The following is a 23,169-nucleotide window of genomic DNA, read 5'->3' as shown; positions in this document are numbered from 1 at the left end:
ATGCGTTCGTGCTATGTGAGCACAGATTTCCATCTAGTTGTGATCATGGTCATGAAGGTTGGTTATTCTTAAGTTACATAATTTCGAAATGCACATAAGATATTAAACTAAGTCAGGCAAAAAATTGGGTTTTTTTAAGTATGTTATTATGTTATTACGCGAAATCTGCACCTTCGCAACGACAAGAAATGCATTATGGGAAACCTTGATTTGATATCATTCGAGTATCTTCATGAAAAACATATGTCCATGGTCATTGACCAACTCCAGGTCATCTGCCATTTTGTATTTGTTGGCGGATTCACATGAAACTTTGTTTAGTTTGCTCATTGCTCGACAATTTGCTGTTACCTGTACTTTCACATAAACTCATAAATTAAACTTGATGAACGCCACGGCTGTACTCATGGTTTTATCCACAGGAATAGTATATTTGTTTGGATTTGTTTTTGTTTTTATCTTTTGTTTGTTCAGAACCATGCCCAGTGAATGAGTTCTATTGTCAACTGGACGGCGTTTGTATTTCAATTGAACATAGATGCGACACAATCATTGACTGTCATCAGGGAGATGATGAGTTCAACTGCCCAGGTCAGCACGGCATTACACATAAATTAAGGAAAACAGTTTCACTGTAAACAATAAACACCAACCCTAATTTTTGAAATTGCAGAAAATTTTAGTTTTTCTTTCAAAATGTTCATACACCCTTCAAAAAATTAAAAACATGAATGAGAGTTGATTAGATTTTAATTCTTAAAGAGTGTGTAGGTTAATGTCATGTCTTGGACTGGTAGTGTAAAAAACAGCTTTGTTTATAAGCATGATTATCTTACTTAGTGGCATAGCCCCCTGAATTATGTAATTATGCTAATTTATGCACACACATAATGCGAACTTTTCTGATGATGAATATTTCAATTTATGAGAATTTGATCAAATGTACAGATATATAAGTATTGTTTATCTTTCCCTATTCATTTGTGGTAATGTATTGAGCGATATGGATATAATTTAATACATTTCTCTCCACAGGTATCATGGTTTACCATATTTTTCTCGTCATATACGTCTAACCCTATTTATTTTTACTTTCTTCTTGTTCAATTTTTTAACATTTGTCAATCGACACAGAATTACCAATAACTGTTCGAGCGTCCATGCGAATAACCAAGGTTTGAGTGCAGTTGAATGTGCTCAACTAGTCTTAAAGAATTAAACCCATAATGTACAATCTTATAATATGAAATTGGTTGATTGTTTTCAAACCTGATTTTTTGGCATAATGTTTACACATGTCTAGTGACCCGTTACAGCGAAAGGTACCTTATGTAGGGTTGTACATGTATCTCATTTGGTTTGTTGCTGGTAATAGATATTTAAATAGCAGCCACTTAAAAACATCCTTTAGTTCTAGAATCAACTCTAGTCAATAAACAATGCTTTGTTACCCACCTCAGTCCAATCAAATCAGTCAATAGGTCTATAACAATTCTACAGACATAGTTAATGTATTATTGTACTCTTTAACAATCGGATTATTGATTATTGATTGGTGTGCTTGACTGGCAATGAGATACAAGTAGGACCCGACTTAAGGTACTTTTTGCTGTAACGTAGTTCTAGGGTTAATTTTTTCTGTCCTTTATTGTTTTGTTCTTGTTCTTTTATGTGAGACGTTTTGCTCACTCCCATGTTTCTTGTGGAATTTAAACGCTTGATTTTGCTGTTTTGGATGCAGAACCATTTGTTGATTGTCCCGTTGGTTATGAAAGATGTCCAGGAGTAGGCAATGCAGCTTGTTTCTACCCAGCTGGGAGATGTGATGGTTTCAATGATTGTGGTGATTGGTCAGATGAGAATCAAGACTGGTGTCGTAAGTTTGTAACAATTCTTAAATGTATACAACGTTTATGTCTGAGTGTGTGTGTGTGGTTGGGGTGCATTGTGACAAATCAAAAGGATAACAATACATTTGACCTTTAAAGCAGACCAAGGTAGATGCTATGATTGACAGTACCAACAAATCTAGAAGGCTCACGTTTGATTGGATAGGTAGGTGGCTCCAAGAATACAGAAAGTGTGTGCATCGCTACTGTTTTCTTTGCACATTGGACCCATCAGTAAACCTGAAGCGCATATATTCAGTAATTTTTCCCATTTTAAGACATTGTTGGCTAATGGCACATATACAAAAACAAACAACACCGGCTAAACATTTAGGTGACTGAAATCCGACCTATAATTTGCGGCATATTAACATGCACGAAGATCGAAGATTTACTAACGCAATTTTTTGTTCATATTGGACATTAAGGACTGTGTATAACAATATTAGCTCCCGAGCGAGGGTAAAATAGGAGGAACATGAAGAGCAAGCAGTTTTTTGCCGCCTTTAAAAATGCGGAGGATTATTGGCACACATTAACTCTGCACCTTTTTATGTATGCACTACAAATGCGTACAAAACAGAACGAAACGTTCAATATACCAATGTATAATAAACCATGCGACCGACGAAATATGTACACCCTCATGCTGTGACTATTTTATATTTTGATTATTCTACAGTAAGCACTACATGTCCAGATCATTGGTATAGTTGTTCTGACAATATTCGCTGTATACCAAGCCTTTACTATTGTGATATTTATCTGAACTGCCGCGATGAATCCGATTGTAGTGAGTACAAACTGTTCTAAGAGGAAGAGGGAAGATGGTGGTGACGGCAAGAGTAATGATGCTGAAATATTCCGTAAATTATATTACAAGGGCCCGGATGTACCTAACCATGCCCCTTTCACATGGAACAAAAAGATATATAACAAATAATATTATAAGAAATATTCGAATATAATATACAAATATTCAAAAAAAAAGGCCTAGTACATGGGTTGTATCGTGTATTGGGTTTAGCTTATTGCTGTTGTTCAAACACACCTCCACGCAACCCTACCTTCCACCCCCACACAACCACTACACAACTATCATCTAGCCCAGAAATATCCTAATACATGTGAACCGTTTATCCGTGATTTCCATTCTTACATGCAGGCTCAGCTGACTTTACATGTCCACCAAATCTGCATACCTGTAATAATAATAATTGTGTCCCTGTTTCCTGGTTATGTGATGGGTTCAATGACTGCGGAGATGGAAGTGATGAATATCCTATACATCCCACCTGTAGTAAGTCGATACAAATTGTCGTTTCTTTGAGCAAGCTCTTCAGTATTTACTAGCCCTAGTTTCCAGTAGAGCATTTTTAAAAGCAAGTGTACCCTACTTTAATGTGCCATGCCTCTAAACGTGGGATATTCTTGTAAACATGAAATTTGTTTCTTTTTAATAAACGTAAAACAAAAAAATCACACAGAATGATTTTGTAAAATAACTAAGTGGGGCCTGAAATGCTCGTGCTATTTACTTCAAATCATCATCAGTGCCGAAATGGCTGTTTTGGGTCTGCATTTCAGAATATGAAATAAACCATGAATTTCTGCATCAATAGCCGCCATTGTTCGCAAGTCGTTCAATTCTTCAAGTTTACAACTCATTTGTGCAAAATTTTACAAGGAAATACATATATCTCGGGTCAGGAAATCCATTATCGTCATGTTAAAATGTTCACATCGTGAATCATTCAATGGATATCATACAACGCAGGAAATGTGTGTTTATGCATGAGTGCAATAATATGTGCCTATTATTGCCTATGTACTTAGTTTGGTATCTCTAGATAGTGAAAGCCCATAGCTGTACACTGTTATCAAATATAAAAGAATATAATGTTTGCTATAGAAAAATATGTCTAGCGGTTACAACAACATTCACCCCTTCTCCTTTCGTAGTTCGTGGTACAAAAATGGTCCTGTTTAATAACAATGGTTAAAGTATGACGGTTATAATTTTCTTCCAATTTTTGATCCGTTATTTTTTCTGGCAATTTAATTTGTTTCATATACCTTTATTAGACCTTGTTGTGCTAAAAACCCACAGCCGCATACACAAACACAAGCTTAAGACGTGTCCTGAGCGGATATGATCTAGTGGTATTTGCACTCAAATATTGAGACAAATAAACCTGAAACATAAGAGGAATATAAAATGGTATGGGTCCCATGACTTGATATAAGGGGTGGCATTTCCGCCGCATGTGCATGATTTTTCTTAGGAGGGAAAACGGGAAAAAGTTTCGTTTCTTTGGATATATGATTGGCATTATCCATACTGCAGTTAATGTCCGTTTTCCTATACACATTGTGTATTGGGTATTACACAATACACAGTGCTCTCACAATTGAGGTGTGACCTTTACAAATAGTGTATATTAGAAGTATAGGCAATTGCCTAGTGAACGTCACTGTATGAAAAATAACCGGCCAATATTTAAAGTATTCTCCAAACTTCTAGCAAATATATTTCTCTAACATGACCTAAAATTACAGCTAGGTTAGATGTTCAGAAATATTTGCACTTTGGTAAAATATGAGTGAGGGCAAGGCATAGCTAGCCAACTCCCCGTGTTAATTGAATGGAGATTTGACCGAAAATATTGGTAAACGGACCGCTCACTTCTGAAGGATGCCACAAGAAAACGGTACAAGCTACATTTACAGTATTCTCTGTCAATCATCATGATGAGTTTGTTATATAGTATGCCGAAATTGGGTACCGTAGGTGATTGACAAAAGGTCGCACTTTGCTGATGAGTAAGTGACAGTGAACATGAAAAGTAACTCAGCTGTTATAAATACGCCTATAGATTCAGAACTAACAATTGTTTTCACAATATTTCAACATAAAGGATGGTTTATTTATGCGTATTTTGATACCCCATTTGTACAATACAGCAGTGTTTTGAAAGAAAAAATACCCGAATTAAAAAGTTGCAGTTATTTGTATTGATTTGAAGTAAGCGCGAAGATGATGGCGGGCTTTACGTGTTTACAGTGCTGGCATTATAACCATTGATCGCTGTAAACTGCAACTTTTAAATTCTGGTATTTTTCTATAAAAGCACTACTGTGTTGTTAATATTGAACGACATTTGACGAATGGGGTATCATAATGCGTGTAAATAAATCATCCTTCTCTCTACGTTGAATTATTGTGAAAACAATTAGTAGTTCTGAATCTATAGGCGTATTTATAACAGCTGAGTTACTTTTTGTGCAGACTTTATTTCGTGTGCCAAGAGGAGGAAGTTGCGGGTAAATCGGTGCATTTTGAAAATATGACCCATGTGAGTGAGATATTTGACATTTAACTTAATTTACTCATAACTCCTGAACTAAGCACCCCAGTGCAATATGATAATTAACTGTTTTATTCCTAGCAATGAGAGGACAATTTTTGAGGTACATTACAACATGATAAAACAAATTTTAAATCCCCGCATTGGGACCTTTGAATTTTGATTATTCTACAGTAAGCACTATATGTCCAGAATATTGGTATCGTTGTGCTGACAATATTCAGTGTATACCAGGCCACTACTATTGTAATGGTGTTCCGGACTGCCGTGATGAATCCGATGAACCAATAAACTATTGTGGTGAGTTCAAAATGTTCAAAGGGGAAGGAGGAAATAAGGAGGGGCGACAAGGGTATTGATGCTGAAATGTACCGTACATTCTGAGCACGGGGATACCTAACCCTGGCCATTTATCATGGTATGATGTTGCCAACACCAGCCTTGTTTGGAAACAGTGACCAAATCTGCGAATTTTCAGTGAAAAATCTACCCTGATGTCCAGATATTTCAAGAGAAAAACAGACCCACTTGGGCGGCACATACCTATAATACTTCAACAATGAAGTACCCCACAACATGAAAGTATCCTCTCCACGCCACACACCCTGCATACATACAACCACTACATGGACCTACGCCTAAGAGTTAAGAGTGATAAACGATAAAGAATTTATGTAGGAATGTGCAACAAAATGTGCAAAATCCACAACTTTGAACCTGGTGCAATGGATTTTAGTCCGTTGAGGAAGGAAGGAATGATAACATGGGATGAGGACATAAATACCTAGGTAATACTTTGTATAAGGCTGAGAAAAGTATGATATGTCCACAGTACTAATCAGTAAGTCACAATAAATGGCAAGAAACATATACCTAGCAATACTGGATAGTGACCATTGCAGCATTCTAGACAAAATTAATAAAGATGCCATTGTGAAATGTTCTAACAGATCGAACCAAAAAGTTCACAATCAATGATTTATACATCGACATATATGGAATGGAGCCATAATCCATAAACCCCTTCACTTGTTCTCTTTTTGGTGCAAAATCTTCTAGAGTGGGGTTATACTTGAGGGATTTATTAAGCAGTGGCGTAGCCAAGAGGGGAATGGCAAATGGGGGCAGCTGCACCCTCTCCCTGTTAAAAGTCTTTCCCCCTGCAGAATGGTGTCCGCCGCGATATTTAAGATTTTTAGGCATTTTTTGTACTTGTTTGCCCCCCCTTAAAATTTGTCTCCCCCCCCTCCCCTTGCCCACCCTCTGAAAAAAGTGCCGGATACGCCACTGTTATTAAGGTATAATAATGCACAGGATGAGTGCACACATAATCTAGCCCAGTAATATCCAAATACAATTTCTTTTCTTACATGCAGGCTCAGCTGACTTTACATGTCCACCAAATCTACATACATGTAATAATAATAATTGTGTCCCTGTTTCCTGGTTATGTGATGGGGACAATGACTGCCGAGATGGAACTGATGAATATCCTATACATCCTACCTGTGGTACGTCTAAACAAACTGACTGAAAATCAGTAACCCCTACATTTTTTTCGTGAGCATGTTCTTCGGGCATACAAGATAAAAGTTCCAGTATAGCATTTAAAAAGTAAATGTAGTCTATGCTCTGAAAGTTAAGGTTGATTATTTTTTTTAATTAAGCATCATTATTCCAAAGGACCTTTATTCCAATGGATATTTATTCCGAATGTTTATTACTCCAGAGTTTCATTACTCCAAGGGTCGTTACTCGGAATTTCAAAAAAAAGTTATACAGAAGGGTGAATACTCCCACAACTCATCTCTTTTGATGTTTTCCACAAGTTAATGAAGAATGCGGCTGGACATTTTATTAACTATGGATTTATTACTCAGAAAATCAAAATTGCAAATGAGAAACATTAATAATTCAAGGATTGTCGGCTTTTCATCCCAGCTAAAGTGTGCTTTTGTAAATATCACGAATTTCAAAATTATTTGATATCAGAAGGACATTCCTAGTATTCAGAATGCAATTCGATATGTCTGGTGCACTCTCAGCTCCCACAAAAAATATTCGATTCATTAAGACGGGTCAGAGTGAAGATTTTTCCTTGACACATTTCCTATATTATTAATGTATTATTATTAGGAGGTACACTGCTCCTAACCCTAAATGTTGTGTATAATTGTTGTTTTTAGTTTAAACGTTTAACAATGTATGTAACGTTGTCTGTAAAACGTTCTTTGTTTGCTGGGTGTGGTTAAATATGATCAGTCGCAGCATTAAAATCATATTCAACAACTCTTCCTATACCTTTGTACAGGAGCCAACCGTTGTTAATCCGTGATGAATCCACACTTTTACTGTAGCGTATACGCGAACGCGAGCGAGACTACGCGTTACGCGAGAGCGCGTAAAATTCGTCATGCCTGGAACCTTTGTGCGTATGCAAGCTTACAAGTTGAATTCAGTATTTTCAGATAGCGGCTAAATTTTGCCGTTTTATTCTGTAGTTTTATTGATGATATTAACAGAGAAATCATCGAAGTTTTTGACAAGGCTTAGTGACAATGATTAACTGACATTTCCCCGTGTAATAATCGTGAATTACGGTATACGATCTTTAGCTTCTTTTGTTACGTTGAAAGGATTCAATCATGTTTCACTGTTCATCACCGTTTAACAACTCGCCTGCGTGAGTTTTTTTTCGGGCAGCTAAAGCTGTTCGCGAAGTAAACCACGCAAAACCGCATCGTTGTTAAACGGTGATGAACAACGGTGAAATATGATTGAATCCCTAACTATTAAATCTGAAAACACTGCAAAACTCCGACGTCAAAAGTAATACATAAGGGTGTTAATTTTAACACCGAGAAAGTGTTCTGGGAGTCTCTTCGACACTGTGAGGTATTTTAATACCTCAATATGACTTTGCTGGTGTTAATCTAATACTTTCAAGGTTTACACTGTTGGGTGTTAACTGCAGATTTGACTTATGTTTGGTGTTAATTTAACACTTTCCCAGATTCACTTTCCAATTTTAACACTGCTGGGTGTTACTTTGGCTCTGCTGGTATTCATTTGATACTTTCCTTGTGTTCTGAGAGGAAAACCAGACTTTCACTAGTAGAAAATTTATAATGAGAATTCTTTCAAAGCGATGAGAATTGGACAACAGTATGAGAATTGAGACTTTTCTCATTTCTATGAAATGTTCTCATCCAAATGAATGAGAAATGTTAATTAACGTGTCAACCACCTGTCACATTGTTTTAAATGAGGAATTTAAGTTTCAACCGTCACCCTTGTGTGCTATATATAACTACAATCAAGTGATAATTTGCTGGGATGCTTCCATAGTTTAATGACTCTCCCCGCTCCCCTTATTCAATGTTGTATAACAAACGCCGCATTTTTTAATGTGCTCTATGTTTGCTCCAACATTGGTTGGTGGGGAGGGAGGGGATAAAAAAATTTAAATAGGTTGGAAATTATACAAATAAAATATCCTATGGTGAACTTCATATGAACGGCTTTTTGGAACCGAGGGTGCGAAATATGCATAACGTCACCCTCATAACCAAAGTGCCTGAGTCATTATTACATGTTTCTCATTTGCAATTTTGATTTTCTGAGTAATAAACCCATAATTAATCAAATTTCCAGTGTATTCTTATTAACTTGTGGAATTCATCTCTTTTGATGTATTCCACAAGTTAATGTTTTAATCGTATACAGCATTTTATCTAAAATATATTTTGATTATACACGGTCACTTTACACACCTTTTTTGTGTGCGATATGTTTATAAGTTATTATTCCTCCATTTAAGCCAAATTGCCACGGTCTATCATTTATGTAAAATAAATATATTACCTTTTAAGTTATATTATGTTGGTAGACCGTTATTGCGTCATTCTTGTTATACATAATTTATAAATAAATTAGCACGGCTAACAACGGCTCTCCTGCAGTGTAGTGGATTCATCAAAACAAAGTAATCATAATAATTTTGTATTAGAAAATGAAGCTCACATTAATTTCAGTGTAAAACAACCATTTGTGAAAGCTTGTTGACATGTTAATTAGTATTTCTCATTCATTTGGATGAGAAAGTTTTATAGAAATGAATTCCTCATTTAAAACAATGTGACAGTTGGTTGACACGTTAATTAACATTTCTCATTCATTTGGATGAGAAAATTTCATAGAAATGAGAAAATGTTCGATTCTCATAGTTTTGCCCAATTCTCATCGTTTTGAAAGAATTCTCATCATAAATTTCCACTAGTGTTTGGTGTTAACAATAATTGGTGTAACCATGGTAACATTGTAATATTGTAACAGCATGTATTTTCAGATTATAAATAACTTTGACCTGGAAGCAGTCCGGCCAAGTACAATTACAATATTTTTAACATAACAATTTTTTGCAGAGTACCCGGTGGTGTTAACATGGTTAATACAACACCGTGATTAACACCAGAACCCGTAACACCATCTCTATCAGTGTTGCAAATTTAACACCAGAGTTCTTGCAGTGTAGAATTTGTTTAGGTAAACATTTCTTGCGTGTTTGCCATTTTTTATATACACCCTCCAAATTGGTATTTAAAAGGGATTGTATTAGAAAGTTGAAAACAATCGAAAAAATATATGTCCCTCACTGGAGGCATAGAACAGACATTAGAAAGATTGCGATGTTCCAAACGCAGCACATGGACCGTACGTTTTCACGTACGTTTTTACGTACGTTAATACGGTGTTAAATATTGCTAGTTTTGGTTCCAAACTGGATTGTGCTCATTCGTCACGAAGGAGAACAAGTCAGCTGGAATAAAGACTATAAATCTGATCTAGGTCGATATAGGGCATAGTGATTGAAGAATTAACAGTAAGCAAGGTCTCTGCCTAATTCAAACAGCCCGCTTTTGATTTTGACTAAAATTTGACTTAACATGCTGCTTAAACTTAATTGTATTTTTGTGCTCCCCAATTTATAGTTGCCCAAAAACATAATAGTATGGTAGATTAAAGATTACTATATCCATATATTATGACTTTAATTTCAAAATGAGACTTTTTCGTCCTGAAAATTGGGCGCGTTGCATGTGCTTCGACATGAGGTAACATCAGCATATTCAACGTAGCATCTGCGTTTTATACTACGTTGGAATCCAAAATGGGAAATCGCAATGTAATTTTTTGTACGCAAAGTATCACCCACATTTCAATGTAAATCTCTGCGTATGGACATCGTGTATAAATTCAGTCGATTTTCAACACATCCCTGCACCTTTATTATAATGATTTGTTACAACAAAGAGGATCAAAATAGTAATTAGATTTTCCTTCGTATGTTCATTGTCATTTACTGTCTTTAACATATTGTAAAATGGACAAATTGTGTGCATTTTTAACGATGTATCTACGTTTATTTCGGACGTGGAAAATCTTCAAAACTGGCTAAATATGTGACCTCGCTTCGATACTAGAGAGTGGTTGTGAATAGATCAACGTACGTCCGATACCTACGTTTGGAAATCGCAATCTCTCCATTGTCATCACATGCGTGAATCAGATTGTTTCACTATTTTCTTTGGTCCAATCTTTTTTGTGCAATTTGTTAGGGGTGTGTGAGCAATATTTTTCTCTACACTTTTCTAACCTGCATGTATTCAATTAATGTAGTAATGTATATATAATATTGCTATGTTGGTATAATCTATTTTCCTGTTCCATTTATATGCACCTTTTATGTGAATTGTATTTTAACCAGTTTTGAACGATAAAACAACTTTTTGCTCACTTCCCTAATTCAAATGGAATTTGAACCCTTTATTTTGCTTTTATGATGCAGAACCGTTTGTTGACTGTCCCAATGGTTCGGAGAGATGCCCCGGAGTAGACAATGCAGTTTGTATATACCCAGAATGGAGATGTAATGGTTTCAATGATTGTGGTGATTGGTCAGATGAGAATCAAGACTGGTGTGGTAAGCTTGTCACCATTCTTCTAATAGGGTGGGGTGTGTTGGGGTGGGTCGCAGCATTAACATCATACTATTAAATCTGAAATCACTGCAAAAACTCCGACGTCAAAAGTAATACCAAGGGTGTTAATTTTAACACCGAGCAAGTGTTCTGGGAGTCTCTTCGACACTGTGAGGTATTTTAATACCTCAATATGACTTTGCTGGTGTTAATCTAATATTTTCAAGGTTTACACTGTTGGGTGTTAACTGCAAATTTGACTCGTGTTTGGTGTTAATTTAACACTTTCCCAGATTCACTTTCCAATTTTAACACTGCTGGATGTTACTTTGGCTCTGCTGGTGTTCATTTGACACTTTCCTTGTGTTCTGAGAGGAAAACCAGACTTTTGGTGTTAACAATAATTGGTGTAACCATGGTAACATTGTAATATTGTAACAGCATGTATTTTCAGATTATAAATAACTTTGACCTTTGTCTATGTGTAACACGTAGGATGGAGTACAGTTTAAAAACTTCCCGCCAAGGCCGCATCAATTCACATTTCAGGTGGGATAGACCCAACGGGGACCCGGCTATGGCTGCCTTTAAGGTGTAGGAATGCGTGAAATTGGTTTGTCTATTATTATAAACAAGTATACTGTGCCAAGAAAGTATCCTTACACTTGGAAAAAATAATCACAATTTCAAAACTGAACCATATTGGGGTAAATTTGGGGCAATTGAATAGACGAAGGTCCAGTTTTAAAAGTGACAAATTGGCCTATACACGGCGCAAAAAGATCCCAACAAGCGCAACAAAGAGACTACACAGTTTCTTCAATGAAGCCTTATTTAAAGCAATATTTATTTGAGTTTTTACTTCTCTGTAATTTTCATAACTTGCATTTTATTTGTCAGCCCTTTGTTTCAGTTTTCTATAGTATGTCTATAGTCCGTGGTGTTTTGAATAGGCCAGTGTATCACTTTTAAAACTGGACCTTCGTCTAATCAAATGCTTGTAACTTTGCTACTTGAAGTCACATTGGATTCAGTGGGGTGTCAAAATGTGCCGGATTAGATAGTGCATCTATTAAAAAAACAAAGTTACTCCAATATGGTTTAGTTTTGAAATTGTGATTATTTTTCCAAGTGTAAGGATACTTTCTTGGAGCAGTATATAATGTTTCCTGTCAAGGGTCAAGTTTGTCTATAGATTTGTACACGCGCTCGCATTATTACGTCATAGTGGAATTGCGTGGGGAATATATATGTACTGTTTAAGGTATACACAGGATATGGGATACTAGCTATACATTAATACCAAATATAACAGATTATAGTATAGACAAAATATAGAGGGTTGCAGTAGTATCGTTCCTGGCAGTAGGTGGTTGGCTTGATTAGTATACCCTGGTCGAAATTTGATAGAGGTTTGATACATATCAAAACTCTATCAAATGGAATTCTACAAAATTGGGACATGATTTGATAGACCGTTTGATAGAGTTTTGATAGGATCTATCAAAACTCTAGCAAAAAAACAAGGAAAGTCCATACTTAATAGAAATTTGATATAAATCTATCAAACTCTATCAAATGTGTCCCAATTTAATAGAATTTGATAGAATATAATAAATTGATGCATGTGATTTTCAGCTGATCTCTATCAAAAGTATATGAAATGTTTAGGTGGATTATCACTCTCCTATCAAAACCATATCAAATATAATATATTTCAGTCATGCATCTCTATCAAAAGTCATTCAGCTTGCAGCTGCATGTACCCTCCTCTATCAAATTGTTAGCTGGCTATTATATCGAACCTCTCCCCTATCAAAAGTCTATCAAACACTTCCACTCTTTTATATTATCAAAAGTCTATCAAACACCTCCACTGGATAATGATCCTCTCCCCTATCAAAAGTCTATCAAACACTTTCAATCTTCTATATATCAAAAGTCTATCACATTTTTAGCTGGCTGACGAACCTCTCACCTGTCAAAAGTCTATCAAACACCTCCACTGGATAACGATCCTCTCCCCTATCAAAAGTCTATCAAACACTTTCAATCTGATTATATCAAAAGTCTATCAAATTGTTAGCTGGCTGACGAACCTCTCACCTATCAAAAGTCTATCAAACACCTCCATTGGATAACAATCGTCTCCCCTATCAATATATACATGCACCACTTAATTATCGTAGCATTTCCAACATTACCTATATTCAAGTTTTCATTTGTCTCTATTTTGTTAGCAGTGGTACCTGATACGACACCTCCAAAGGTGACTTTCTGTCCGCAAGATAATACAGTCGATGTCCCACAAGGCACTACTTCAGCTACAGCGCTTTGGATTGAACCAACCGCTCTAGACGATGTTACACCATCTTCCCTCTTAACTGTAAACAGGTCGCACACTTCCGGAGACATGTTCAATCTCGGTACAACCAATGTTGTATATAACATTGCAGATGCAGCAGGGAACATAGCGTCATGCACTTTTATTATCGTTGTGCTAACAGGTGTGTTTTACGTACGTTTTTAAGTACCGGAAAATGTAAAATTTTGTTTCTATTTCGCAGATATTCAATCAATTTTCTAGTCTTGTTCAGGACTCTGCTGCCCTACCACGACAAAAGGAAATATGGGATAAATTGATGTTGTTGAGATATGGTGCAAAAACATGATATTGTTTTATTGATTTAAGGTTTTAAATAATACGCATACCTTATCAGATACTACCAGTTGCCTTAAAACAATGCCTAACTATTTACTCAAAATCATCACAATTAATAAAATTGTATGTACCATACTTCCTTTTGTGGTGGTTTGTTTTCAGATGCCCTTTATTTTATGTGTACAAAATCACAAAATCAAAAGTTTTCTTCATGCGATGTACTTACTATTTAAAGACAAAATTTAATTAAAAGAAGATGTATACACAGTTAATATAAACCAAATTTAAACATCTTTTCCGGAAGTAAAAGTCCGATTATTGAAGACCCGTCCACTCGTCTTTCGGACGGGCAGTTTATAAAGTAGACGGGTGGAAAAAGTCGGTCGTTCGTAGTTATTTAGCAAAACATAGACTTTTCCATGTTATGTATATACATGTAGAGAAGTAGCTGAAGATATAATCTATTGAAATACGTAACTGCCATGTCAGAGGCCAAAATACGATGCCTTTTATATATAATATAAAAAAAGCATGAAGAACAATAATTATTGTCCAAGTAGGAAAAGGCATTAAGATGTTATGTGGCATGTTTGCATGACCCATTAAAAACGTGTTAAACCAGTTGCGTGTCATTTATGCGACACAAACGAAAGTGGTACTTCGTAATAGTTTCACTTTAAATTTATCGCATATCTTTACGTATGTGACACAACAATATTGATATTTTTCTGAATGCTTGCAATGAGAGGAATAATTTGGTGTGCTTGTTGACAAGATTTGAACAACTTCGAAATTTAACCAATACGTTGTCCTTTAACCGTGAATATGGCCGGCGTGCCGGGAATAATTTTTGTTAACATCTGGAATGTGTTATTGGACCATACAAGGAAGCTAAAAAGGTTAGTTTGGTAGAGTACTGAGGGTAGGGGGTCATCAATAAATTCCCGTATATACCGGACTATAATTAATGAATAACGCATCTGCATTTGCATTTGCTCCTTATTTTTCAAGACTCTTATTGTTTACATTTTGTTTATTGACCCTTATCTCAATATTAGTGGGGTGGCAAAGTGTCATAACTAGGAGTCCGTAGAATTTTGATGATTAGAAGATGCCACCTATCTGAATATTTTCTACACATGTTTAGGAACAGGAAAATCTTAAAATTTCAAAATGGCCGCCATTTTTACTATATTTTGCCCTATATCTCAGCTCGTGAGCAACATACAAGGTTAAAAATGGTGGCAATACCCATGTTTGTGATACCAAGGATTCCATAAAAGCCATTAACTTACCTGTAAGTAGTTTAGTTTGGCGGCCATCTTGAATTTCAAAATGGTCGACATGTTGAACAAACGTTCACCTTTATCTTGGCTTGTGAGCAACATACTACTACTAAGGTGACGCAACTCAAGTTCAAGAACATGAGGCGTTGTGACTAAAAGAGTTATGAAATACAGTTATTTAACAGATCCCACAAGTCTCTGCCATTCTGTGCGGTTTTGCGCTACTCTGAAGGCGTCCTTGATTGTCAAGTTAATGGCGTTGAGATCGCCTATGAGCTGAGCTAGATATGTGCGGCGAAGTGCTCCACCACGGCAAAAGGCTTCTGTGGCCTGATTGTTAGGATGGAGGATGATGGAAAGTGGCAGTTCCGGTCTCCTTATTGCATGGCCCACAATCCGTAGCCTGTTGCGTGTGAGTGTCAATGTCGCGGGTGCAACTTTTGCCCGGGCATACAGATTGTCGTTTGATAGGCGATCTGGAAAATGCACTCCAAGGCAGTAGCGCATCAGGGCACGGTGAGAAGCGTCAATGTGATAACCAAAGCCTCATAGCTGTATAGGAGAATAGATTCGACAGTGGACTTGAAGAGTGAGCAACATAGAAGGCTAAAAATGGTGGGAATACCCATGTTGGTGATACCAAGGAGTCCATAAAAGTCATTAATTTAGCTGTATGTAGTTTAGTTTGGCGGCGGCCATCTTGAATTTCAAAATGGCTGACATGTTAAACATACTTTAACCTATATATCGGCTTGTTGAGCAACAAGTTCAAAATGTTGTCAATACCTATGTTTATAATATTGGTGTGATGTGCCCTGAGTAATTTAATTTAATTATTTAACTTTGTTTACAATCTGAAAGTATGTCATGAGATGGGAAACCCCCTTGTACGTGCAAGATAATGGTGTGGAAAGTCATTTTGGAATTCTACCCCAAAATTTGGGACTGAATTTAAATCCAAACTAAAGTACTCATTGTAAGAGACCAGGGCATACAATGACCCAGTGACATTCTGTAATCAGCAAACTCAAGCTCTCACATTTTTATACTCCAGAAAACCCAAGATCTATGAATAGACCTCTGCTTCATTCACATCTTCACAGATGATGCAAGCTTGGGATTTCCCAAAATTAATTATACACATTAACCTTTCTCATTACATCACTTCCGGGTTTTTTTCTCTATGGTTTAATACACTGAACTGGGGATTTCCAAGTTCCAAACATAGATCTGACTTTGTTTACAATAATTTGAAGGGAGAATTCCAAAATGACTTTCCACACCATTATCTTGCACGTACAAGGGGGTTTCCCATCTCATGACATACTTTCAGATTGTAAACAAAATTAAATAAATTAAATTACTCAGGGCACATTGCAAAATCAACATCCCATATGCTGTAACAATGGTCCTATCGTTGCCACCATGAATTTTAAAATGACAGCCCTGGTGAGAGCCATTTCAAATATCAGTTGTTTAATATCTTGCACATCTATGAATAACATACAGAGTCGTAATTTTAACTGGTGGTATCTAGGTCCTCTTCATTGTCACAGTCACTTTCTGTATGACTAAGAGAAGTAGCATTGTAACATAGTTCTTTCACATCATGTACAGAAGTTGGTGCAAAACAGTCACTTCATTTTACACATGCATCGTACACTGGTACACCAAATATGACCATATCAGCATTTGACGGCATCTGGAGCTGGAGGAAAACCTGGCATCACTGGTGGCTTCAAAAACAGTGTCTGTCATACCACGTTGGGACAATGTTATAATGATCTCATGGTTGGCATCCAAATTATCCAAGACCTTTCAGCATGTTTTATTGCCTTTTTGCCGGCAAACTTCCCAGTAATGTCGGCTCCAGACAAGGCATGAAAACCAGGAAGGGCTGCTACTTTTGATGGCACTTTTAAGGGCCATCAAAATCATTGTATATTGGTCCTAGTTTTATGTTTCTATGGTGGCTCACTCAGAGTTACCATACTTGTGTCAGCTGCAAGGTTAGGATAGCGCCTTACAGCCAGTAGCAAGACGCCGGGTGTCTGGACCAAGTACCAAGACGCCGGTGTCTGGACCAATATGTCTTAAGTAATAGAAATCAAAAACTAGGTACACTTCATCTTAAGTATTATAGTTCTTCCAGAAACAGAAACTGACAAATAATGCTCTGTCTTCTAGTAGTTCTATAGTCCATAGCTATGCACTGATAATAAAATCAAACCTAAATGAGTTTTCAGTGAATAATTATGAAAGTAGGCTTGGCGGAGAGGCCTTGTTGGCATTTCTCAAAATACTCAATGTCGCACGAACTTCTTTCTTGTTGCATTATAGCTGTCTCATATTGCAAAGGAGGCTTGGTAAATGGATGGTCTAAAATCTACAGAGAAAAGCAGCATCACGAGCTCACAGATTCAAAAGTATGTCGACAGAAACAGAATGTTACTGCCCTGACAAACACGCTCACAGCATCTGTGGACCCTTTGGTGATGTGATGAAGTTATAAATATCGTAACTAAAGCAATCATATCTGAGAAGATTCAGCGAGACTTCCAGAGAAGAAACAAAAAAGGACAAGATATATTTGCCACATCTGTGTCTGAAACGGTAACAAGCAGCAAGTTCAATTTGCGGGCACCCATGCATATAGTGAAACTCCGCCCATGGTCATCAAGTGCTATTGCAGTGAAAGTCAGGGATGGAAGTAAATTGATCGAGCTGAGAGGCTTTTAGTGGTATCCAAAGCTCGAGAGATGAGTTCTCTGTAGTACCCAGAGCTCTCTTTGCACCAGATGGATCACTTCTCATCACTTCCTCCAAGAGTGACTTGATGCACCTTGAATTACTCCCTTCAGCTTCAGGCACATATGGAGGCCATGGGTAGTTCATCTAACACTTTGCCTCAGTGTTCCTTCCTTGCCCGAGGACCCAGTTATGACACATTTTCTACTGTTCCTGTAAATAATTTACATGAAATTAGGAATACCAGTCCTGCTGTTGTACCTGTGAGTTGCCAACATGTCGATATCCAAACCTTGCAGCTGACACAAGAATAGTAACAAGTACGGGAGTGAGCCATAGAAACATAAACTAGGACCAATATACAATGCTTTAGGGCAATCAAATGCAGCAGCTCTTCCTGGGTTGCATGCGTTGTCTAGAGCCGACATTACTGAGAAATTTGCAAGTAAAGGTAATATAAACATGCTGAAAGATCTTAGATAATGTGAATGCCAACCATGACATCATTATAGCATTGGTCCAAACTTGGTGTGACAGACACTGTTTCTGAAGCCACCAGTGATGACACATTTGCCTCCAGCTCCAAATGCCGTTAAATGCAGATGTAACAGTGAACGATACAAGTGTAAAATGAGTGAACTGTACATACTGTGAAGAGAAAGAGTTATGTGACAATGCTCCTCCCAGCAGAAAGTGATTGTGACAATGAAGAGGACAGTGGTGATGATGATGTTTAACAAGCCTAGCAGAGGTAGCAACTTGCAACGACTTTATGTTAATCCATACAAGCTAGATGCCATCAGTTAAATTGCGACTATGTAATGTTATTCATAGATGTGTAGGACATTAAACAACTGGTATTTGGAATTGCTGTCACCAGGGCTACCATTTTAAAATTCAAAGTGGCAGCAAAAGGACCATTGTTATAGCTTATGGGATGGTGATTTTCAAAAGCCCAATATCATAAACATGGGCATTGCCACCATTTTTAGCCTTCTATGTTACTCACAAGCCAAGATATAGCTGAAAGTATGTTTAACATGTCGGCCATTTTGAATTTCGAGATGGCCGACAAACTAAACTACTCACAAGTAAGTTAATGGCTTTTATGGAATCCTTGGTATCACAAACATGGATATTGCCACCATTTTTAGCCTTCTATGTTACTCACAAGCCAAGATATAGCTGAAAGTATGTTTAACTTGTCGGCCATTTTGAAATTCAAGATGGCCGCCAAACTAAACTACTTACAAGTAAGATGATGGCCTTAATGGAATCATTGGTATCACAAACATAGGTATTGCCACCATTTTTAACCTTGTATGTTGCTCACGAGCTGAGATATAGGGCAAAATATAATTAAAATGGCGGCCATTTTGAAATCCAAGATGGCCGCCCTCTGCAGCATCTCCAAAATTGGCAACAAAGATTTTCCTGTTCCTAGACTTGTGTAGAACATACCTAGATAGGTGGCATCTTCTAATCATCAAAATTCTACGGATTTCTACTTGCCTCCTTACTATATCACCAAGAGAAACAGACAATTTGGTGTATTACCCTATATGTACCTTGTTGCTTGTGCTTGAGTCTCTATGAGCTTTAAGCATTTACTATTCAATTGCTCGAATGTTTTTTTTTGTTTGTTTTTTTGTTGTTGTTTTTTTAAGATACGGAAATTGGATCAGAGCGTTTATTGTCTCCAACCATTATCATTGCCTTGGCAGCAAGCATAGGGCTACTAATCATTATCATCATTGCCGTAGTATGCATCTGCATCAAAAGGTATGCCAGTTCTACAATACTCAGAACGCTACTGACTACATCATCTAAATGTTTCAGTGAGAACGCGGCCTCAATAAATATAATAGAGTTAGGGCAAATGTAACGATTTTGGAATTTTGTTTTTGTTTGGTCGAACACACAGGGTTAGAGGTAGATTTGTGTTTTGGTTAGGGTTAGTGGAACCATATTCCCCTATTTCGACTCCCTGATCTAATTTAGTTAATTCAAATACAATTTCATATTCTTTTATGAATCACTTAGGTCTTACTTGGATCCACGACGAGAGCAACGAATGCATGATATCCGAGGTGGCCAGATACCAACTAATACTGGATATATGACTACTGCAAATAAGACTGACAGGGATTCGGCTATGGAAATGACATCACCAAATTCTTACTTAACTTTATATCCACCACGAGAGCAACAACCGCATGATATCCGAGGTGACCAGATACCAATCGCTGGATATATGATACTACTGTAAATAGGGCTGACAGGGATTCGGCTATGGAAATGACATCACTTAATAGGGGTTACTTGAATCCACGACGAGAGCAACAGCCGCATGATATCCGAGGTGGCCAGATACCAACTGTCGCTGGGTATACGGCTACCAGGAATTCTGCTATGGAAATGACATCACTTAATGGGGGTTACTTGAATCCACGACGAGAGCAACAGCCGCATGATATCCGAGGTGGCCAGATACCAACTATCGCAGGATATATGACTACTGTAAATGGGGCTGGCAGGGATTCGGCTATGGAAATGACATACCAATGTTCGTCCCATGTGTACGATGAAATTGAATAGCTACCTGAGGCTTCTATTCATTATGTTTGATGCAGAGATACCTTAAATTAATCAAACTTGGTGATGCCGGGAAATCGAGAGCGCAGACAGCAACATTATAAATCCAAATACTGTACATGTCAGCTGATCCAATAGTGCATACTCTTGTGTTGAGTTGACAATTTTTGTACAATCTTGCAAACCACACTTTTTCCCCTTAGCACATCACAAATTTTAAAATTATTAAAAAATATGGTTTTAATTTTTATTGCGGCCATCTTGGTACAGTGGCTGCCTTCTTGATACAGGGTGTCCCATAAAAAATTACCGAGTGAATCAAATTGGACGTAAGTCGAGAAATAAACTTCAAAATCAAAAAAATTAAAATGTAGCGTATAGCCCATTTTGTTGTGCATAACATATGAAAAATGTATTTGATTCGCTTGACTGGTTGCCGAAGAAATTAACGATTACATAATGCGCGCATCAATGCAGTTCATTCCAAGTTTGATCCACAGGCGAGTTTTTCATACTCGCTCGCCACTTCCTAAAGTTTGTGTATCTCATTAAATTTAGTCCACATTATCTATTTTATAATCCGACGAAGATGAATAACAGTTTTTCCGAGAAAACCTTGATTTCGGCAATTGGAAGCTTTCCAACTTTAATTCTTTAGGTTGTGCGTGCAAATATGTTATATTTTAACTATCCAAAAACATTTGAGCCAAGAATGACAATGATCAAGTGCTTACAGCTTTACGTGTGATCTTTGATACCATGCAACATTAATGTTGAAGTTTTATAAGATTTACACTTTGCATTACAATTTGCATTACAATTCCAAAGACATTAATGTGCCATGTGAGAAATTTTAAGTCAGCTAGAATTCTTTATGCAATAATTCTGTATGCAACATTTATATCAACATTAATGAAAAAAGATATTTACAAGCACCGAGCATCATCTTCAATACAAGCTTTCATTTTCAATATCTTATGAATGGTAGTGAGCTTTGGCAAAAACTGCATTGCTCAATTCATAGCGAGCGTGTAGAAGAATTAAAATATCACATATATACTTTTATAGGTGCTGCGGTTCTTGAGTTACGTTGTAAAGGGGGCTGAAACAACAAAACGTACATAACTCATTAAAAACAATAAATTAAGCAAGTTTGCAAAGTATACGATTTGTAGAATGAACTTTTGCAAAACATCAAGGTGTTAATTTTCAATAATATATTAATCTAGATATCGATTTTTAGGTTGCTTCGACCAACAATACCTTGTCTACCCTTAAAAAGAACGAAAAGGATTTCACCGAACAAAATATGAAGCCCATTGAACATGCTGACAGTTAATCACTAGTGCGCTTTGTTTAGTGACCTTTCTTTCAAACTTGGAATGAAGTGAATTGATGCATGCGTTATGTAATCGCCCAATTTCTCGCAGTCAGTCAACCGAATCCAGTAAAATTAGCATATAAGATGCAAAATATGATGGGCTACACGCTGATTTTTTAATTTTTGGATTCTGATGTCTAGTTCTCGACTTACGTCCAAATTTATTGGCCCGGTAATTTTTTCTGGGACACCCTGTATACGATATCCCAAATCATATTTGTGTACATCCAAAGTGGCTGGCACTTCAAATAATCCCCAAGTGACATGATTTAAGGAATACAGAGAACACAGTTGAAGCGCATTTTAATATATACCAGATGTACACTGTTCGGTGGCAAACTATTATTCACCCGATCCAAACTTCTATACCACCCCAGAAAACTTAATGGTGAGCCCTTCACAAAAATCGCCAAAAGTGAACACTTTTCTGGATCCAAATCCAAAAGTAATTTTTTACCGTTAGGGGTGGATCATTAGATTTCCGTGGGGCATGAAAGTTCTGTGAAAGAACAAAAATTGCCCAGTAGTTAGACGGGAAAAAAGAAATTGCCACATTCATGCTCATGAGTAAATACAAAGATCCTCAACCAAAATATGTGGCAACAATATTATTTCCCCGACCCAAAACCCCAGAAAATCTAACGGTGGGCCCTTTACATGAGAGATTGTCACGATGATCAGTGTGATTCTTGGGTAGGCCCGTATCCAGGGGGTGCGGTTTGCGACGTACCCTTCCAACAAAATCGCCAAAAGGGTATACTTTTCTGGATAAAAATCAAGATTCACCCTCCACCTGTTACTAGTACAGGAAATAAAAAAGCAAAGACCAAGTTGTCATGGTTAACTGTTTAAAATAGCCCAAAAGAGTCCACTTATGTGGCGTGAAATCTAATTTATGGAAGCAATCGATTTTTTGGGAAAGGTCCACATTTTGGAAGCTTGACAGACAACAAGAAAGGTCTTGATTATAATTTTAATACAACTCCGAAGCAAACACCAAACGTTTAAATGTCGGGTTATATAAGGGTCTAAAACATTTTAATAACAGTCAGGAAACGTGTTTGAAAACTTAATGCAAAACGTTCTAACATAATGTTATTTGCACAAAATGTAAGGGTGGACAAAATATTTTGCAACCATGTTTGCAAAAAATATTTTGACAACATTATTAACATGTTGTTTCGCTTTTTTTCATATAAAATTTTAGCATGACCTCTATATAACCCGACAATTAAATGTTATTAAAACGTCGTGATGAC

General features: G+C 36.8%; 1 protein-coding gene across 1 annotated transcript; it reads left to right on the top strand.

Annotated features, from left to right (window-relative positions):
* Nucleotides 1-20,868, top strand: LOC140139130 (uncharacterized). The gene is made up of 10 exons (XM_072160911.1): nt 1-61; nt 475-591; nt 1,742-1,876; nt 3,055-3,189; nt 5,432-5,557; nt 6,634-6,768; nt 11,106-11,240; nt 13,479-13,745; nt 19,602-19,716; nt 19,978-20,868. Exons 1-10 carry the CDS (start codon nt 1-3, stop codon nt 20,201-20,203), a joined length of 1,452 nt encoding a protein of 483 aa, XP_072017012.1. The 3' UTR covers nt 20,204-20,868.
* Nucleotides 20,869-23,169: the final 2,301 nt, after the last annotated feature.

The sequence above is a fragment of the Amphiura filiformis genome, chromosome 18, assembly GCF_039555335.1.
Source record: "Amphiura filiformis chromosome 18, Afil_fr2py, whole genome shotgun sequence".
In the NCBI taxonomy this organism is placed as follows: Eukaryota; Metazoa; Echinodermata; class Ophiuroidea; order Amphilepidida; family Amphiuridae; genus Amphiura; species Amphiura filiformis.
The sequence above is the reverse complement of the archived record's forward strand: the minus strand, read 5'-3'. Positions and strand labels throughout refer to the sequence as shown.